Here is a 19,221-nt window from a genome sequence, read left to right on the forward strand (position 1 = left end):
TATACATTCTGAAAATTTTGCTAAAATTGACAGACCAGAAAGCAGTCTAATTTTTAGTATTCTTCTGCTACAAAATAATGGAATTAATCTACCTTGTTTGACATTTTAATAAAATTATTTATTTTTTAACAAAACCTCTCCACATAATTTATTTTCCTACGCAAAACATAGACAAATATGTACATCAAGGCCAGATGTTTTAACCACCGAGTCAAAGTTAACGAATGTTAAAAAAAAAAACTTATTGTTTTGAGGTCTCCTGAATACACAAAAGTGATTTTTGAAAAAGACATCGTCTTCCTCTTTTTTCGAGAACGTCATAGCGTCTTTTTAAGCATATTTCGATTGTGAAATCCTGTTGAACCTAAAAAGAAACTTAAAAATCCTAAATCGGATTTGATTTCGGTTATCACTATCTCTCAATCTCAAGTCCTAATTTACATCTTTCTTTTTTGTTTTTATGTTTTTAAACATTTTCTCGGAAACGTATCTAATAATTTACTGTAATAAACTCAATGCAAACTTAGTGATCAGTTACTTTTATTTGAAACAGTTTTCAACAAAAATTAGGGCCGCTTCTCGGGGAGAAGGGAAGGTCTAGCTTTTTAAAGAGTCACGTCAGTGTAATATGTAGACCAGTCAATTTCAGTAAATGTATAGAAAAATGAATCGCTAAAATACCTAGATTGAGGAAACCAGTAAAGAACGAATTTCCTGTGTTTATTTCAGTTTTTCTTTTCTTTTGTTTTCAAAAACCGATTGAGCTAATAGTCTTTACACTCCAGAAGAGATTATTATATTACTCATATAACTTAAACAGCTATTCTTGAAACTCTTTACTTGAAAATTGATTGTAGGAGGGTTTTCGGAGAAGGTGTTGTTTGTGTTATTTCCTTTAAAGTGCCAGTTCTTTGTATTCTACGGGTTTATTATTTATATAATGGTACGAATTAAATACACTGATTTATTCCTTCAGTGACACTCATAAACAATTCTCTACGAAATTAAAACATGGGAAAATTTTCTAAAAACACTACTCCGCCGATAGGAAGGAAGAGTCAAATACATTTCAAATGAAAACATAGTTGTTTCGAGCAATGGTATTTGATTTTAAAACAATTTTTGGGATACAAAATAATAATCAACTATTTTTACTTATCAACCAGTTGTTCTTAAATACATCCAGACTAAACATTACAATGTTACTTCAATTATTTCTTTTAATAAATGAAATAAAGCATAAAGTAAAGAAATTCTTTTAAAATATATAAGAAATTATAAATTTATCTCTTCAGAGCTTATTTGTTACCGCTTTATAATACATTATATGCACATAAGAGAATTACTTTTCTTCAATAAATACGTGTACATATTTTTGTTGGAACAATAATGTCACAAAAATGTATGATTAAAAGACTAATTTATATACAGAAAAATAAGATTAACTATAAACTAAATTATATAATTGCAAATTAGTACGTACAACGGATATTCTGGATAAATAGCCTAGAATCATGTATTTACTTTTATTCACAACCATAAATGAATTTGTGCATTATTAGGTCGATTTACCAAAAAATATTAGTTATTTGGGTTCAATGATAGTAAAAAATACGGAAATTTTGATCCGTATTAATTTTGCTCAATTAATTCAGAGTTCATAGGCATATGTTTCGAATAAAATTCCTGAATTTGAAACTTTAAATTAGAAGTTTTCTTAGAATTTACATTTTTGGAAGAATTTCTTAGAGAATTTTTTTTTTTTTAAGGGGGAAAGTTAAGTGAAGTAATTAATATTGCTTTTTGACAGTAACAAATAAAATTTTACGGCGACATCTAAACATGAGAAAACTTCGGGTTTCTTTTGTAGCCAGAACATAAAAACAATTATGTTTAGACAGTAGAACATAAACATACGTTTGTAATTGTTCAATGATTAAAACAAATTCTTTGAAAATTTAGCTTTGACATATTAAAAAAAAGTACTCTTTAATAAAATTACTTTTGAGCATTATGAATTGTAAAAATTAATAAAATAAAAACAAAATAGAAAATGACTAGTCCGTATAACTTACAGTGTATTCCTTAATGTTCCATGGAACCAAGCGAGATCTCCAATACTCCACCATGTGCTTCCATGTGATCTCTCCACAAATGAATAGACGGGGAACGATGGTTGCAATAATCACAAGGATATTCTAGCAAGTCCTCTTCTTCTTCTTTTTTTATATGCGAAATCATTTCATTAGAATTTCCATTTGGCTCATAATTATTAATAATACATCCAGTGCTGGCTACAGATACAGTCAATTTTTTATCACTTTGTTGCCCGATACTATGCATTTTACTAAAATGAGTTTGCAATTCGTCCAATTGTCTTGAAACGAATTCACACAGACAACAAGGAAAACTGGGTACGATATTCCCAAAAACATTAGTAGAAGTGAAATGGCAACTCATATGAGTGCCAATGGCATCCAACTTCTCGGCTAAATACCCACAATTCTTACAGATAAATGGACCTCCTTTATTATGATTATTATTATTTTCAACATTATTGGAATTACTGTTGCTGTTGAAGTGGACTTTCTCTTCGTGTTCTTTTAACGAACTCAACCAACGAGTTTTGAAATCGCAAGTACTGCACATAAACTTGCCAATTTGAAATCTACAAAAAAAAAAATCTTACGAACATATCACAAGCACCATTCACTTAAAATCTTACTAAAAAAGTTTACATAAATCATGAAATAAATATATTAATTATTTTCATATTTTGCCCATCTTTGTTTGAAAGATTTATTTTTATCTTATTCTTATTCTTCACACATAAGTGTGTTTTCTATTACTTCTTTTATCAACTTTTAACAAGGTCATAAGAGAAAAGGTATGGTACGGTACCGATCTTAAACTAGATTCTGGCCAAGGATTATATAAATGAAGACGTCGATAACTCATAATTTCTAAGCTGAAGCATACGATGGGAGAGGTCCACATCTGATTGCTAGGCGTGGAAGAAATCCTAATCCGCCAAGAAATGAATTGGCTTACCTTCTTTTGTCTTACATACCCTATAAAAGAAATTAGATGTGTCTCAAAATGCAAGGATGAAGGTCCAAATAAATCTCTGAGTAGGGGATTCAAACATGGTTTGTGACATATCCGTAAAAGAGGCGGCTTCGCCTTTCTATCAGCTCTGACCAAACCTCCTAACAGAATCTTAAGTCTGACAAACCGTGAAGGTCATTCAGAAAGGTGATCGCAGTATTCTTACAAGCTTCAAAGAAATGTAAGAGACACCCTCAAAAGGTTCGAGATAGTAAGAGGAATGAGAGGAAGAGTCCCTAATTTAGCATTTCTCGAAATACACAGACTAGAAGCTTTCTTAGTATAAGATATTCTTCTAATACTTTCTAGCCCCGATTTCGATAAAAAAGACATCTTGAAACAGAGAAGACGAAATGAAATAAATCTCTTCCGTTGGATTAAACTCGTCGTTGACCTTAAATTTAAACTCGTCAGTTACCTTATTTTCTTTTGGGATCTCGAATATGTATTTCAAATTCAAAGATTGGGCTACAATACTTCTCTTACAACTTAGAAAAGAACTGAGTAATTCTAACCTTTCAGTTTCTAAAGTCAAATTTCCCTGTGTATGCTGCCTTAGATGAGCGACAAGCGAAGTAGATCTGTATGTTTCATAGTTGCATAAATAACATGGATATATTATGGCTACTGAAGATTTGGAATTTGTACACGATCCAGTAGAACGGTTTACTGTAAAGTCTTTATAGTCACTTTCATCAACATCACTAGAAGTCGTCACTTCTTCTCTCGGGCTATTTGCTGAAAAAAAAAATCACAATTTAGCCGTTCCATTTAAAGAATCATCAACATTAACTTAAGCACTGGACTTATTAATAATAATTAATATTTTTTTAAGGATACGTCACATTTGGAAATTTTCATAATCACATCCAACAGTTTCGTAAAATTTAACATTCTGAATAAATGAGTATTAAATATCTTGAATGCAATAATTCTCACCAACATAATACAGAAAAATGAACATTTTTCTAATAAAAGTTTCAACTGCGTAAAACTCACCCTTATTCGTCAAAAGTTTTTGGCTTTCGAGTTTTTTGGACTCGATACTTAATGATTCGAATCTACTGTGTTTTTATTTATACAACTGGCCTAAAAACCGTGTCTTTTTAATGCAATATACTAGTAATTTTACGCCACTGGTAAAAGTAGATACTCGTTAAAACTAGACGAGTTCTTTTTAATATCGAAGGGCATACGTAGTACCTTGGTGGACTTAGTAAGAAAAAAAGGCATTAAGGCTATGGGAAGCTAAGAAGTAAAATTCCACTGACAAGCACGCGCTGGTCCATCAGCTCTTATCTCTAAAAGAAATAATAAAAAGAGGATGTATACAGTGCAGGAGAACTTACAAAAAATGGATACTCTTATATAATCAATCTCGGAACTGAAAATAAAAAATATTGGCGAAATCCAAAGATCGTTGGTCCCGGCTAAACGTTATTTTTGGTTGGTGGAACAGAGCAATTTGAAAAAAGTAAATGTACGTTTTCTGGAAATATGAAGGAATAATTCATCAAATGTATATTCGTTCACGATGCTCTAACCCTAACCTTTCCGAACGTTGCTCTAATAAAAAATTAAAATATTGGTCTGTATTGAAAAGTTTTGATAAATTTTACATATGGTCACACAACCTGTTGTGTTAAAAATAACAAATAAGACTTCTATAAAACTATGTAATCTAAACTTTGCTCCATCTGTCGACCATGTGTTCGGTTAATGACAAACATTTTCTTTGCGGGAGAAAATAAACTTTACCGAAAATAGAACTAGAGGAGTTTAAATTTTCGAACTCCTTTCAGAATTGCAGAAGGTAATTAGCAATAAATCCAACACATAATAATAACGGTATAAATTCATAAAAAATAAAAACTTTATTTATATCCCTTTAAATTTATTCAAAAGTCTCGAAACATGCTGACTGAAGAATAAACAAAAAATTTAAATAAACAACGAACAAGATAAGGGTAATTATTTTTTGACCATTTTGTTTTTTCAGGAATATTCCCAAGAGCTTAGGAAACGTAGTCTTCCAAGGTGATTCATTTCCCCATTAACTAGTTCTATACTTTTTTTTAAAAAAAAAAAAGAGTTGGCCACTCTTTGATATAATCTAAATGTTCGTATAATGTTAATAAGCTTACATGGGGAGATATCTCCCTTAGTTTCCTCTGGATGTAGGCGAACCATTTGGTACCCTGCGCAACAAAGAAAAAAGAACTTTAAATCTATAACTCGAACATGACTTACACATGCAAAAACCTGAATGAGCTTGTTACATGTTCATTTTTCAGTAATTAAACATTAATTTACCTTGCAATTTTTAGCCAGACACTTTTAAGCAAGCCAACCTAACAGTTATGGCACTTAACCACAGAAAAAAAGAAAAAGAAAAATTAATGAATGTTAAATCTTAAAGGTAGAGTTTCACTTAAACGCTTAACTTGCTAGGCGTTGACACATAAATTCAACAGCTGTTTTTGAGCAGCTGGACATAAATCCATTTATCGCCTTTAATGCTGGGAACGTATTAATGATGGCACTTATTTTTTTATCAAAAAGATTCCGGCAACTTGCTTACCTACAGAGGTATTGTAGTTATGATCTCCAATGGCATTTCTGAATTCCAATATAAAAGAATTGAAACTTTCATCCATTTCCAGAAGTAGAATTGCTGATATCTCATGTGATTTTTTTTCTTGAAGAAAGTAAATGCTTTAGAACGCATTGAGTATTGAGTTCTTAACAACTACATTAATACGCCTTTTTAAAATTTTACATTTTTTTTTAGTTATTAAACCAAATCAAAAAGAATGTAGTAGGTTATAGTTTTTAGTTTATAATGCACTTCACACATGACGTCAGACGAAGAAATCATTTCGGTGCACCTAGATTTTTCATCTACTTTTGTTTATCCATTTATATACATATGTATATAATATATATTAATGTAATACAATATTTTATTGCACTATTGAAGCTCTTTACGTCTATTATTACCGAAAACTGCTGAAAAATAATCAAAATTTTAAGTCACATTATATATGTACATACATATACATATGTAAATCACGTTAAGCAGTTGAAATTCATTATCCAGGAATAAGTCTATTTATTACCTAAAAATTTTAACGAATATGGAGGTTCTGCTTCTCTTTTATGCCTACAAAAACTAACTTTATTTTAATATTTTCAATAAAATCCAAAAAAGAAGGTTGGAATGGTATCTATTAGCTGGATAATAATTAAACATTGATTAATATAATTTGTCAAACTTCAACCTCCATTTAGGACAATCTTGTGAAAAAAAAAGCATTTCTGGCGTACATTATATCAATCACTCATCATGAAATGTTTCCAAAACGAAAAGAAAACACTTCAAAATCGTAACCGTTCAGGTTAATAATAGAAGTACCACCTTCGAGAAAAGGGGTGAAGGGGAGTAATTGCAGGAAACGGACTTTTTTCGCGTTTTAAAAAGCAGTTTGCATTTAGGAATTTACTAGTGTTGATTATCAATAAAACAACCTTCTAGTCCTTTTTTAAGACTTCAGTCATGTATGGAAGCGTAGTACTATGGTAGTATGTTAAGAACTAGGTCTCAGTAACTGGAAGAGTAAAAGATGTGGGCATTGACACTAAATGGAAGATTTGAAAGAAAGAAAAATTTGAGGAATCCCACATTATCTCTTGTGCTCCTTCAGTGTGTACCATGAAACGATTTTTAACATATCTGGAGGTAGTGGTTTATTGAAACCTAAAATGTTTAGACGATACAGCATATATGTACAGTCAGCATTCCAATTTCTCTTCTGAAGTAGTTGTATTGCACCACTTTATATTCAATGGTATTGTTAGAGTATTTTACATTACTCACTTAGCAGCAAGTTAATTGCGAATTCGAATTAGAATTGATGTTTATATTGTATTTACGTCTGTCTGAGTCGAATATCTCAGATCCTGCTTTATTAAACATAAAAGTAGAGCAAATAACATTGCTAACCTTTGTCTAAAATTAAATATGATCCATGACCTGATATTAACGATTTCTTAGAATGATGTAAATACTTTAAATTAAGTATTTCACAGAACACTAGAGCTGTTTAAGCGACTTTCTCTCGCATTTTTGTTTTTTTCGTTAGTGCCACCAACAGAAACTTTTGTCTTGAAAGGGTGATAATTCCGTCCACTGTCAATGGATCCACAGGATACTTATAAAATTGAACTTTCTAGAACCTATTATAACTTTTTTATGTGTTCCGAAATTTCTGTTAAACTTACGGTTAAAAAAGCGTTCGAAACAAGTTTAAAATAGTTATTAGGAGAGTACGTGTACGCTAGATCATATACTAAAATTCCAGACTGGTCAAAAGATCATTAAAAGAAGAAAAGATACTTATAATTAAAATAATAGCAGTAATAACTATATCATTTTTAAATTTAAATTCAATAATTTAAAAAAATACTAATACTGACGTGTTCGTCATCTAGTGTCTACAGGATGTTTTTTTTAAATAGTTGGGAGGTGTAAAACTGCGTTTTTATGAACTAGAAAATTTCCTTTGGAATGAAGTTTTCAGCTTGAGTTTTACTAATTCCAATTTTATATAAACTACAATTTAGGAGTTTGCATCCTCTCAAATTGCCAGGCTAACTTTATGACGCTTAATTCATCACCAATAGCCGTGAAAGGAACAGAAGTGGAAGTCTACATGCCAATGACAGAATGTACTGAGATTTCAGCCGAACTCAGCAAAGATATAAGCTGTAAAACAATTTTTTAGGCTGTAAAAAATCGGTCCCCTATCCAAGAGAAAAACCTATCACGCTCTGATTAAGTCAAATATTCCATAACGTGGTAAAATTGAGGAGCTCACAGTGAGGATAAAAGAACTTTCTGTGGTTGGCAAAAAAAAAAAAAATTATACTATAGTAACGATAGTATCGTTTGAGCTCCTAATGTATTATCTTTCATATATTTGAATATTAAGTATTATGTATAATCTACTAATCTAATTTTGTTTAGAAATCTTCGAGAATCATAATGGAACCTATTGAGAGTGTTCTCTATATTATTTTTTTTTTTACTTGTGACACTTTGAGTCAGAGAATTATTGGATTCCGTTTAACATATTGCGTATCATAGCTCAAATACTTATTTTACAAAAGGAAATCAGATAAAAATCTTTTGAAATCTAAAATAAATCTAATTTTTACTTCACAAAATACTTTCAACAAATTAAATCATAGTTAAGAAATATAAAACATGATAAAACAAATTTCACAAAAAAAAGAGCTATTTTTCTTTTTTCAAATAGACTGCAATTAAAAATTTATTAGCTTACACAAAAATAGAATAAGTAGAATAAAAATTGAAATAAAAAGAAATTTAAGTCTGAAATTTAAGTGCCAGACATTCAATTTTGCTGTTTTTGACCAATCTTTGTGATAAAATATCGGTGCAGGAATCACGGTGTACTTTCAGGAGACCAGACAATTAATCTCATTATTAATATCTAATAATTGTTCAACGAAAACTGTATCCGATAATATTAGTGCCACTTTAGTCAGCACAGATTTAAGATGTCCTTTGTTGAGACCCATTTGCCTGTTACATCTCTCGATTTGTTCACTTTCCTCTTCGTTTAACTGTAACAAAAACCGACATTTCATAAAACCAGAAGAGAAATTCACGTGATTATTTGTACTGGGCACAATTTGTATGAAATAATTTCTTTGCATAACAGAAATTACCAGTACAGAAATTATATATAATTTGTATAATAATTACAGAAATTATATATATATTAAATTAAATATATATTGCACAAATTTAATTCAATTTATTATTTAAATGACATCTAACCTTGTTATAATATAACTTGCTAAATGGTATTGTGGTTCTTGTTTTGTGCCTTAATTCTGTATATCTTAAAGTAAATTTTGGACCATCTTCTTCACTTGGCAAAATTTTAAGAGAACGAACTGGAAAATATACTCCTGCTACGATCTCACCTTTAGTATTTCTGCTCAACCAACTTCTCATTTCATAAACCAAATTTCGCTTCTCTGTTACTTCTACTACAATGCATTCAATAAAAACAAAACAAAAAAAATTAGTAGATTTTTAAATATAATTTCTTGTTCCAAAAAATAAATGAATTTAATACAAAGAACTTACCAGCGTTGATAAAAGGTTGGCCTACATAAACCAAACTATTCGTTTGACGTACACGTCCTCCAGCTCTGGTCTCTTTTGTTTCCCAAACTACATAGTCTGATTGGCTGCCATCACTATTAGGTGGAGCAAAATAATAGCAGAATTCTTTTTTTACCCAAGGTTCTTCGCACTGCGTGAACCATCCTGAAACATAGAGGTCCAGTTAAAGTGATTTCTATACTATATTATATTTAATTGAAAAACTATAGTTTTTAAAATGTATCAGCTTCACAGCTAGATGTAGTTAACGAAATGTGTGCTCAAAACTCAAAAGAGGGGATACCAGCTTGTCAATAAAGACATTTTCAGGCAGAGGGGACACTGGTCGAAGCTTTAAGTCTGCACAGAGCAAAATTATCCGCTAAATGTCACCTGAACTGGTGGCTAACCTCATCTATCGGAAATCTTCATAAAATATATAATTAAAAAAACAACTTAACTAAACGTCTCAAAAAACAACATAAATTCAGGTTTCAACTTGTTAACTCCAGCAATTTGCATCAACCAATTTGAAAATCACCTTAAAAATTTTATAATCGTTTCATCAATCTAATCGTAAAAACGGTGAAAGTTGAACGTATCGGCGCTAAGTATATCTATGGTCACTGGTTAAATTATGCCCAATCAGTCTGTTTGGAGAAGCGGATGTTTATAAATAAAGGATTATTATGTTTATAGGAACTATAAGAGGGCCAAAATAAAAACTACATTAACTTAACCCAGTCGGCAAATAAGTTGATTACCACCTCTTTAGTTTGAACTTAACGTTTTTCTGTGAACTCTCTAAATATGTTATGAGCGTAAACTTCAATAAACTTTAGTTGATTGATTTTTTCGTTTATGGCATGCTGGTCTCCTATAAAGCGTTATGTTGGTGTCATTGTTAAAATTTGGATGTTAGAATTAAAATGTTTTAAATTCAGAGTTTTGATGTATGTCAGAATCTTGAGGACTGTAGTGAGAACAAATTTTGTCATGGCTCTTACCAGCTATTTTAAAACTATATCATATATATCCTCAGTAAATATATTAAGAAGGTCCTTATCTTTTTCGAGCTCTCGGGAATTCGAACAAAATTGTAAAAAAAAAAATTCTCAGCGAACCATGTTTTGTAAAGTAACAATTTCTTGGTTAAAATCAACAGAGAAGAAATTACCAGTGTGTGGATACATCATGTCATACATGACAGTAATGGCTCTAGCGACATGATATCCTGGGTCTAACAAAAGGACACCTCTTCTCTCTTGTCCATCCTCTTCAATACACACTCTCATACAGACCATAACATGCTCTTTCTCCGTACCTTCCACCTGTGGAAATAAATAAGACAATGAATAGAATGATTCTCTCTTGTTACTTGTACAATTGTTTAATTATTATAAAAAAAAAATTACTTTACTAGGGTGAACATCTCTGTAAGGCATTAGATCTTCAACACCTTCTTCCGATGAAACAAGATGAATACCTGGACTTGGTCCAAATTCACGATTAAGGCGATGCAGTAATGAAAGACCAAGTCCTACACAAGTTTTTTCTGTATCAAGTAATTGTGGCACATAATTTCTATAAAAGTTGGATAGACGCAATAGCTCTGGATGGTAGATTAAAGAAGTGGCAAGATAGTCATCGTAAAACCTTAAAAACAAAAAGTTGTTTAATACTACCTTAGGCAGAAAATACTGTTAAGGCACAACAATGCTAAAAGTGCCATAAGGACTCGGATAGTTAGTCGCTGTCTAAAAATTGCTTAGAAATGTAAATACGGTATTAATTTACACAAGTACCTTACAAAATTGCCGATGGTATTGTAATTGTCTTGTTGAATCAGCCTCTGCACAGTAAGTTCCATGTCTAATGCTAATCTTTCATAGAGCTCAACAGATGCAAGTCTTATTTCAGGACATGCCTTCAGTCCAGGACCCCATCTTGGCTCTTCCAAGTACCATTCTTCTGCAGTTATTGCTGCAGAGGAGTTACTTTCAGTGCTTGAACATGATGAATTATCATCAATCAGGCTGGTTTCAGACTTCTGCACCCCTTCAACCAAATCATTGCTTCTGGAAACATATCTAATTTGGTGGAGATTATCATTGGCCTCCTGGTTACCCTGACCTTCACCGACACTCTTATCGTTTTGCAAAAACTGTAAAACACAAAACAAAATGAATAAGAGGGAATTATATTTAAATAATACGTCTAGGACATTATAAGCGTAAGGTACACATATGCGTTTTAATAAGGTATTATGGTTAAATTAAATTTTGCAATGAATGAGTACCTTTTCGAGTCAACTCGGCCATTCTGAACCCCAAAGGCAAGCTTTAGACAAGCCGACATCCCTTCCTTCATCCCTGCAGCTCAAAGCAGGGCATTCACTTAATTCGACAGGCTTACCTAGCTCTGAAACATACAGTAAAATGAAAAAGAAATGAATGTACTGTAGTTAATCCAACTAATCTTACTTCCAAACACACCGACGAAAAATGCTTCAAAAATATGAAAAGGCATTCAGAAGAAATATTATAATATGATTATCTAAAACTGATTGATTTCACAAATATTCTGCCTAAGTCTAGTAAATCAATAAGAGATCAGGATTTTTTTTTTTTTTTTTTACAATCGTCTTTTTAAATTTAAAAGTTTTAATTATTATAATATCCAACAATCAGTGACAGGGACACTTACTCTTTTTAATCATTTTCTTTATTTTCACTCAGTAAGTTTTATTCATTCTAATTCATTTCTTACATTTAATCTACATGTAGGTATATTTATGCAATTTTAAATTAGTAAACAAAAGTGTAAGTACGTTATGACCTTTTTCCTTCGACCTAAAACTGGAAAAATTTTTCACTTACCGTTAATCAAAACCATATGTTTACATAGGTAGTATAAAATATCTTATTTCAAGTTTTGCCTCTATTGTAAATTTGAACAGAATAGCTACAAAGTGGATAAAAAGAAAAAAAACTGGCAATGAAAGTATTTTTTGCAGTGTAAAACTTTTAAAAAACGCTCATTCAAATATAAATTCATATTTTGTTTCGAAACCAAACAGCTTCGGTTTCAGACAAACCGTTAACTAAGTGATAAAAATTTGGATTTTGTCAAGCACTGCCTATATATACTTTTGAGTGTTTTGGATTACTGAAGTTTTCATATTAGTGAAAGAATTTAAAAAAAGAAGGAATAGTGAAATTGTTTATTTCAATTTGTGTGAGAAATAAGTACCACATACCTAAATACGTTATCTGAAGGTTTTACCAGAAAATACATTTTTCAATACTTTCTTAATCCGCTAAATAGGGTTAAAAAATTGTTAGATGTACTATATATATGGGAAAATATTTAATCTCTAAACTCAGTCAAATGAACGTAAAAATAAAAAGCTAAGCAGGTAGAAATTATCACCCTTTCTTTAATACATAATGTAGTTTCAGAAAAAAATTCTTATCTTTTAGTACTTGGCCTTCACTAAAACATTAAGATATACATATTTATGTTGATTGCAATTACTCATTTAGGTTCTATTGCATTTGCCAGTGAGGTTCGGAAGTACAAATAAATGATTCATTAGCAACGTCATCTTTCAACGTAGTACTAATTTCAATGGTTCCTCGGAGGTAATTGCCATAAATGCAATTGTAATGTAATTGCCTAATGAACGAGTTTAAATTCAAATAAAAACTAATTTTAAGGTTAACGCTAGTAATACAAGTTCAAAAAAATAATGTGCACGACATTTTCATAATTAGTTTTTGTGAAAAAAATCTATGAACAAAAAGGAGGATTGAAAGTTTAATGACACATAACTAAAAAATGAGTCTATTGACCTTGTTCTATTAATATGAATTAGGCTACCTAAAATGTAATTCCTGAAGTGAAAAAAATGGGGTTTTAACAAATTATATGTATTTCCTATGTAACTGCGCAAAAGTCTGGAAGTAACCTACATACATATCATTAAATACTGAAAGTATGAGAACTTTTTAAAAAAATATGGCGCAATTTAAAGTGATTGAATTAACACGTGCTTGCGTAAGACAAAAACTATTAAAATCACAATAAAATATCCCTTACCCATAAACTGGTGCAACTCCTTATGTTCGGAAATCTCCCTCCTATCCGTGGTTAAGGACTACACTTATCCTCAGTACGGGAATTGTAAAACGAACGGGCGAGAAGTTTATATAGAAGTTTGTTATCAGAACTATGTAGAGTTCCCCCACTTCCCTCCCCTCTCCGCAACGCTAACACGAGTCACTAGAAGTCCAACAATGAACCTGCATTGTCCCCTCTCCCCTTGGTTTCTAACTCCGTTACAAAATTATTTAATTTCGGCCCTACACAAATAAGTTACTTTCTACTGTCACAGCCGACGTGCTCAATGGCACTTTGGCCAATATGGCGAGTACAATCGATACAATAAGATCACCGCCACCTACATAGACCAATTTATTCTTTATGTAGATAAACATAGTATATTACAGGTTTTATTTATTAATTTTTCATAAAACCTTAATACTCAATATTTACAAAAAATAAAATTTAAATAAATAAATAAAAGATAGATTTTATAACAGTTCTGACAATTTTTTAGGCATTAAATAAAAACCGGGTAGAAATTCCTGTTAAAAAAATGGCGTGTAAAAGCTTAGTGCATTTATAACTTTTCAATTTAATCATTCTCTTAGTTTAAGCGACAAATATTCTTCAAATTTTGAGCAAACTCGGAGTTTTAGCAACTTATCAAATTCACGGTAATTAGGTGTTAAAACCATAAAAATTACATAATTTAAATGAGAAATTATTAAAGCACATTTCCAACGCTGACAACATTCGAAGGAATTTTTAATTTGAAGTGAATAGTTAAATTTTAATTACAGTTATGCAAAGGATATTAAATATTTTCTTTTTCTTTTAGTTACAACATTACTTCTTAATCATACTGCATAATACCGTAGTCATTACTAAAAACGAACAAGCCGCTTGGTCACTCACTATACACCGCTAAGCGCGCTGAGAAATTAAAAATGGTTCAAAGATAAAATATCTCGTTTTTAATGAAATACACTTTAACAAAACAAAACAAACAAAAACACCTTCCTGGAGCAATTGAAGCAAGACGGTGGCGAAAGGACTTAATATTTGTGAATAAATTTTGTTGATTGGCTCTTGTGTGCCTTTTCTGTACCTTCCGCAAGGCAATAAGCCTACCCAAACTTTTGTATATCTTTCCAACACTCGGTCAATAATGATTACTGCTTGTTGCAGAGCTTTGAATAATTTAATTTTAGTGGAAAATGTATTCGGAAAAAATGATAATCAGATAATTTGTCGACTTCTTTTTGGGGCTATTTATTTCCTTATTTAATAGTTTTCTTTTATACACTGTATGTCTTTAATAAGTCATATTGATTTCAACGCTTACGATTTTACTTGACCGATTATTAAATACATAATGAATACACTCAGGCATTTCATTTTTGTTAATAGTTTTTTGGAAAATAATTTTAGAAGAGTTATTGGAAAAAAGGTGGTATAGAAATTTCTCATGCCATTTTAGTGTACATAATTCAAAACCTCTACGCATGGATAATGAAAATTTGCAAAAATATTAAATTTAAATAAACTATCAGAATTGCTGCTACAACGTATTTATTATAGAGTTTATTTGTTCGAACAGAATTACTCAAACAACTTGAATTGCGCGAAGAATTTTCTCTTAATTATCGTATAAACAAAGAGAGATTAATGATATTAATTATTCTTACCAAAAAATAATAATCTCATTATTTTCTTCATGTTGACTAAGGAATTATTAAAGAACTCACCCCAATTTGGTAAAATAATTACTTGACATTAGTTAGAACTCCAGTGAAAATACATTATTTATTGTTTCATTAGATATTCCAATCAGAAAATTCTTTTTCCAAGAACTATGTTTTTGCATAAAACATCACAAACATCATTTGATTGATCATTGAATCTCTTTATAAATTACGTTAGCTAATAAGTTCAAAGTAAAAAAGTTAATAAAAAAACAAACAAAATAGTTTTCACATTGATTTTGTATCTATTCATTAATTATATTTGTTTATTTTTAAATCAATAAATACACTTTGATTTCGCTGCACATTTCTTTCTGACTTATTAATATATACTTTTTTTTAAAAAAAATTTATAACTATTTGAGAGCTTCCCAAAATATTGTACCATGTGAATAATTTTAAGCTTAAAATATAATATTGAAAATGTGTTAGGTCCGCACTTCTGGATAAATGACTGATTTTATCTGTCGTAGCACTATTTTCTTGTATCCCTGACCAGTTTCGATCTTTCACGCATCAACAGTTTGGTAATAATTTGATGATAAAACTAGCGATATTAAATAATGTTAGAATAATTTGAAGGCAGCCAATTTTGTGCTACAGCAGTGTGTTAAGAGAAAGCAAAAAACTATAATTAACATCAAATAATTTCAAGGAAACGGTACAAAGTCGAAAGAGAAGGTATCGAAGAGAGCAGTAAGAAAGCAAAAGAAGATCCTTGCATGTGCCTACGGTCCGGAACCTTTTTTTTCAGCATCTTTTTCAAAACCCCTAAGTTTCTCTGTAAAAAGTTGAACATCCATGTATAAGTTTGACGTTGACAGTTGCTATCCATTGTGTAAAGAGGGAGGGAAATTTTATAAATTTAAAGGAGCCCATTTCCACTAACTGGAGTTAGATCCGAAACATAAAAGTAGAAGTATTAGTATTTCTAGAAAAAACTAATTAATAATATTAAAAGGCTGAAAGCAGATGCACAAAAATATTTAAATGAGTAATTATTGCTTACTTTTCTATTTAAAAAAAAAAAATTATATAGAATTAAAATACGTGCGCAGATAATTAGTCTGTTCTCTTTAATACTCCAAGGTCGTAATTTTTACTGTTTAGCCACTTTTAAAGAAATCACAATTAAAATGATTTCATAATAAGCTGATTTCAAGTTAATAACACATGATTGTGCAATGCTGGATAATGTATCTAGTTATAATATTTCAAAAATATTTTTAAAATTGTACCTTTACAAAATAAAAGATACTGGGTTTGTTCAGTAAACATAAATAATTGATTATTTAGATATGAAGATATTTAAGCTTTTATTTTTTTAAAGATTTGTTCAATGAATTGGGAAGATTGAGAGAAAGTAACTTATTTAAATTCATTTTTTGGAAGAATGCTTAAAATTTACTAGTTTCATTTCTAACCAAAAAAAGCTTAGTAGTCTCAATCTTGGGACCCCACATACAAGTCCAGTTCATAATACTTCCGACTATTGGGATGTTTTTAATATAATGAGTGGGCAAAAATTACGAAGAGCATTAGTTACTACTAGGGACTTTAAAGTAAGAAAAAGTTTTAAAACATGCGAGCGTTTCTCTCCAGATTTTTAAAATATGGTGTATTATTCCGAAGCCGGATTAAAATTTTAAAATTGCAGTAAATAAACCGAAATTAACTAAATTTTAGGGCAATATTTTGTTAATTTGGTAGAGATCATGGACATAATTACATTTTCTTTCTAGGTGTAGCAAAGATAACGCTATCTTTTTCAAGATAAACAATTGTTTTGTGAAGAGTTATCGCTAAAACGTAGACAGTAATCTATCAATAAGAAATGTACAAGAATTTTTTTCCCAACTGCTGTTATATTTGGCATTTTCTCAAACAATAAACGACAGAATTACTTGTTCCTTTAAAGCCAAGTGAAACTGCGTTGGGATTACCTGTGCCAAAGAAAGGTCAACAAACTCACAACTTCAAACCTACTGTTTTCTCTTTATTGTCTGTTAATAAAATGTAATCAGCCCTTTTTAGAGAGTACCTATCAAAATTAAACCATTTGTTCTTTACTACATTGGAATATATGCAATTTTATACCTAAAACTACAGCTAAATTCTTCTCCTTTAGAGACTAAATAAATTAGTCTTTGCAGCTTTAACTAGTATACATTTTAGTTATTATTTTGTTTAATTTTCACCTTGGGATTCTTCCAAGTTTTAAATTTTTTTACTATTTTAATGTTTAAGCAAACAGTTTGTTGTTGTTTTCAACTTCTTTTTTTTTGCTGTTGTTGCTAAATAATTATCAAGGACACAAAATTAGCAATAATTTTTGTTCATTAATATAATCTGGCTTCCCGCAGGAGGTTAATGTTGCATGGCTTCCTGGGTGTTGCAATCCCAAGGATTCCTAGCACAGTACTCCATGCACTTTCACTATACAATAGGGACACAATACACTTACACTCACAATACATTCATGTACATAAGCACACCAAGAAACATACACTACACACCCTTGAGGATAGCTTCGGCAAAGAGTGAAAATTTTTTAAATCCAAGTCCTTTATTTTCTAGAAATCACTAGATCAGGCTCAGGGGTCTACAAAAACATTTGTTTTCAGAAAACTAGACGCGATCAGCACCAGAGAGAATATAAACTCAAGTATGAAACATCCAGAGACTCTGTTTTTGTAGAGTTGACGTCATACTCAATTGAAACAATTTCTTCAAATTTGGAAAAAAAAAAGATATGTACATGATATAATTAGATTGAATCTGTGAGTCACGCCAAACCTCAAATAGATGCACACAACTACATTTGCAGTGTTAAACATATGTTATGACCTTGATCTCTAAAGTAATCATATTTCCACTACAAAAAATGGTCCTTAGCAGATGACCTTTCAAACAACATATCAAAGAAATTTTAACAGTAAAAAACTGCATCTCTATCCTAAACTTAACTATCCAATCAATAGCATTCATGATTTACTAAAAAGTGGTTACAAAAAATGAAAGAACATTTAGTAGGTGAACGACTGGACTTTAGGGTACATCTTGTAAGACTGGAGAGAGATTATACAAAAAATATGTCAATTATATGACTCAAGACTATTTTTATTTATAAACATCCTATGAAACAACAAATGTGCACATTATCCGTAGTATTCCATAATGATGGCATTGTTTATCCAGTTTCATTTATTACCTTTAGATGTAAATATTTGAGATATATTACTTAAAAACACTTGCCGATATTGTTAGATTATTTATTTATTTGTTACCGTTTATGCAGAATTAGTTAAAGAAAACTATGTTTGCGAACGTTATGACTAATGTTCTTATCGCAGTACTTAATTGTTGCGTAACATTTGTCATTTAAAAAAATTTATAATTATGAGCAAAACCCCAAGGCCATTATTTTAGAAAAGCTTATGAAAAAAGCTCAATTTTCTTCATCTTCTGTAAAATTTGGTGAAACTTATCACTTAGTAAAACATAATAATCGCCTTATAAAAAATATTCGAACAAATAAAATATACATTTATAAAAGATTAACAATACTATTTCTTACTTTAAACAAATTATTCTTTTATCGAAATTTCTAATTACAAATTAATTAAGATTTGGTAACAGAAGAAATGAAAATTTGTGAGAACTAAAAATACTTATTTGGTCACTAAACAAAGTTTTTAAGTAAAGTAAAGTAATTGCATATTTTTTCAGTAGTCCATCTACCAATTAGGTGTCGTGGACGGAGGCAACTAGCAAACATACTTTACTGTAAAATTCCTTTTATTTACCATTAAATAAAACCCAAGGCCTACGACCAGGAATCGAACCAAGTACCACAATACATATTAGATTTACAGGTCTCGCCTCTAACTGCTCGGCTACCACGCTGCCTAACAAAGTTGTTTTATGCCACATTTTCGTTGGAAAATGATTTAGAAAAAATTAAATTTGTATTTTGGACTTTCAATATCTTTTAATTCTTGCTGCTTGACGTTTTAGAAGACAGAAAGTTTCTGTGGGCTCATACAGATGTACAAATAAAAT

General features: G+C 30.5%; 2 protein-coding genes across 7 annotated transcripts; both read right to left on the reverse strand.

Annotated features, from left to right (window-relative positions):
- Positions 1-2: 2 nt before the first annotated feature.
- On the reverse strand, positions 3-5,988 carry LOC141451377 (uncharacterized). 5 transcript variants are annotated; one of them, XM_074122684.1, is made up of 5 exons: positions 5,690-5,988; positions 5,253-5,306; positions 3,624-3,846; positions 2,076-2,668; positions 3-20 (listed from the first exon to the last, which is right to left on the reverse strand). In XM_074122684.1, the coding sequence occupies exons 1-4, from the start codon at positions 5,763-5,765 to the stop codon at positions 2,086-2,088; spliced, it is 936 nt and encodes a 311-aa protein (XP_073978785.1). In that variant the 5' UTR covers positions 5,766-5,988; the 3' UTR covers positions 3-20; positions 2,076-2,085. The 5 variants fall into 5 exon arrangements, with proteins under 5 accessions (XP_073978785.1, XP_073978788.1, XP_073978784.1 ...); XM_074122687.1 differs by lacking the exon at positions 3-20 and adding an exon at positions 5,422-5,474 and having other exon boundaries at positions 1,129-2,668; positions 5,690-5,986; XM_074122683.1 differs by lacking the exon at positions 3-20 and having other exon boundaries at positions 1,129-2,668; positions 5,690-5,987.
- A 2,314-nt stretch (positions 5,989-8,302) lies between these two features.
- Positions 8,303-13,712, reverse strand: LOC141451376 (uncharacterized). Of its 2 annotated transcripts, none has more exons than XM_074122681.1 (8): positions 13,409-13,712; positions 11,607-11,728; positions 11,113-11,471; positions 10,723-10,963; positions 10,485-10,638; positions 9,290-9,472; positions 8,975-9,189; positions 8,303-8,757 (listed from the first exon to the last, which is right to left on the reverse strand). In XM_074122681.1, the coding sequence occupies exons 3-8, from the start codon at positions 11,175-11,177 to the stop codon at positions 8,590-8,592; spliced, it is 1,026 nt and encodes a 341-aa protein (XP_073978782.1). In that variant the 5' UTR covers positions 11,178-11,471; positions 11,607-11,728; positions 13,409-13,712; the 3' UTR covers positions 8,303-8,589. The 2 variants fall into 2 exon arrangements, with proteins under 2 accessions (XP_073978782.1, XP_073978783.1); XM_074122682.1 differs by lacking the exon at positions 13,409-13,712 and adding an exon at positions 12,014-12,171.
- Between the last annotated feature and the right edge of the window lie 5,509 nt (positions 13,713-19,221).

This window comes from Rhodnius prolixus, unplaced genomic scaffold (assembly GCF_049639745.1).
Source record: "Rhodnius prolixus isolate KJV_2025 unplaced genomic scaffold, Rpr scaffold_8, whole genome shotgun sequence".
In the NCBI taxonomy this organism is placed as follows: Eukaryota; Metazoa; Arthropoda; class Insecta; order Hemiptera; family Reduviidae; genus Rhodnius; species Rhodnius prolixus.

Coding starts and splice junctions, on each gene's coding strand:
- LOC141451377 (XM_074122684.1), bottom strand. CDS start 5,765: ATGGATGAAAGTTTCAATTCTTTTATATTGGAATTCAGAAATGCCATT. Junction 5,307..5,689: donor TAACTACAATACCTCTGTAG/GTAAGCAAGTTG, acceptor TTTGTTGCGCAG/GGTACCAAATGGTTCGCCTA. Junction 3,847..5,252: donor TAAGGGAGATATCTCCCCAT/GTAAGCTTATTA, acceptor TTTTTTTTTCAG/CAAATAGCCCGAGAGAAGAA.
- LOC141451376 (XM_074122681.1), bottom strand. CDS start 11,177: ATGGAACTTACTGTGCAGAGGCTGATTCAACAAGACAATTACAATACC. Junction 9,473..10,484: donor CATGATGTATCCACACACTG/GTAATTTCTTCT, acceptor TCTATGTTTCAG/GATGGTTCACGCAGTGCGAA. Junction 8,758..8,974: donor GCAAGTTATATTATAACAAG/GTTAGATGTCAT, acceptor TTTTTGTTACAG/TTAAACGAAGAGGAAAGTGA.